The sequence below is a fragment of the Elephantulus edwardii genome, unplaced genomic scaffold, assembly GCF_000299155.1.
Source record: "Elephantulus edwardii isolate Elephantulus edwardi_28Jun2011 unplaced genomic scaffold, EleEdw1.0 scaffold00046, whole genome shotgun sequence".
NCBI classification, from domain to species: Eukaryota; Metazoa; Chordata; class Mammalia; order Macroscelidea; family Macroscelididae; genus Elephantulus; species Elephantulus edwardii.
In genome coordinates this window covers 4,902,473-4,903,889 of record NW_006399796.1, presented here as the reverse complement: position 1 = coordinate 4,903,889, position 1,417 = coordinate 4,902,473, and the positions used below count along the sequence as shown (strand labels likewise).

Sequence of the window (1,417 nt, the reverse complement as noted above, 5' to 3'; positions counted from 1 at the left end):
AGATGATTCATTTTTTGCATTTCCTATGATCAGAAATCCTCCTAACCATCAAAATGAAATTGTTGTTAACCATGTTCCATTACCTTATAAATTTTTAAAAGATCTTAAACAAGCAGTTCAAAGTTATGGTCCACAGTCTCCATTTGTTCAGGGCATGATTGAATATTTTGCTGGTACTAATCTTATTCCTCATGACTGGGAAACTTTAGGCCGAACTGTGTTGGAAGGTCCTCAGTGGATGCTCTTAAGAAGTTGTTGGTGGGAAGAAGTGAGAATTCAAGCTTAAATGAATGCACAAAGAAACCCTCCTGGACCTACAAGAGATGAGCTTCGAGGTACTGGTCCCTTTGAGGATATTCCTCGACAGGCAGTAATGCAAGATTTAGCCTTAACACAAGTAAAAATGATTTTTTTAAAGGCTTGGAATCACATAGAGGCATCTGCTAGTGCTTCTCCTTCATATGTTAAAACAACACAAGGATCTTATGAACCCTATACGGATTTTTTGTCTCGCCTAAAAGATGCTGTTACTCGAGGGCTTGGTGAGGGCCACACCCCTAATGTAGTTCTTCAGTCTTTAGCTTTTGAAAATGTGAATGCTGAATGTCAAAAAATTCTTCGTCCATTGAAAAGCAAAGGAGCTACAATTGATGGATATATTAGAGCTTGTTCTGGTGTAGAAACTCTTGCCTATAATGCACAGCTTTTTGCAGGAGCAATACGACAAGTTAAAAGTAATGTAACTTGTTATAAATGTAAAAGAAAAGGGCATCTGCAAAAAGATTGTCAGTTCAGAATTCCTCAACCTCCTGGCATTTGTTGAAAATGTGGAAAAGGATATCATTGGACAAATGAATGTTGTTCTAATATAACTAAAGATGGTGTTCCTCTGTCATCTCCAACAAATCAGTCGGGAAACTTGTTTCAGGGCCGACGGCCTTGGGGCCCTGTAAACAATACCAAGCCGACTCAGCAGTATCCAGTCAGCAATGGTCTTTTCCATCATCAGCAGGAGAGTCCCAAGCAGGATTAAAAGTATCAGATTTAAAGGCAGCTACAAAAGGTAGTGCTGCTGCTGATTTGTTTGTTACTCAGCCTTATACTTTATCCCCATCATGAGGAGTGTATAAATTGAAAACTGGTGTTTTTGGTCCTTTATCTCCAGGAACAGTGGGAATGATTATTGGACGTGGGAGTCTTACTAGTCAATATTTCCAAGTTCATATTGGAATTATAGATCCAGATTTTACTGATGAAATTATTGTTCTTGCTTCTGTAAAACAGGTCATGTGCCTCCAAGCTGGTCAAAGAATTGCTCAACTTTTACTTCTTCCTTATCATTCTTTTCCTGCCCTCAATAAAGCTCAAATCGGAGGATTTGGAAGAACAGGAAAATATTTATTTTGGGAAACTTTAA

The 1,417-nt window shown here is 38.4% G+C and overlaps 1 protein-coding gene across 1 annotated transcript in view; it reads left to right on the top strand.

Annotated features, from left to right (window-relative positions):
• Positions 1–286: 286 nt before the first annotated feature.
• Positions 287–1,417, top strand: part of LOC102867678 (glutamine synthetase-like) — a 27,746-nt gene continuing 26,615 nt past the window's right edge. The window contains exons 1-2 of the mRNA XM_006886020.1: positions 287–734; positions 1,166–1,275. Coding sequence (XP_006886082.1) covers positions 287–734; positions 1,166–1,275 — 558 coding nt within the window. The remainder of the gene's footprint in view (positions 735–1,165; positions 1,276–1,417) is intronic.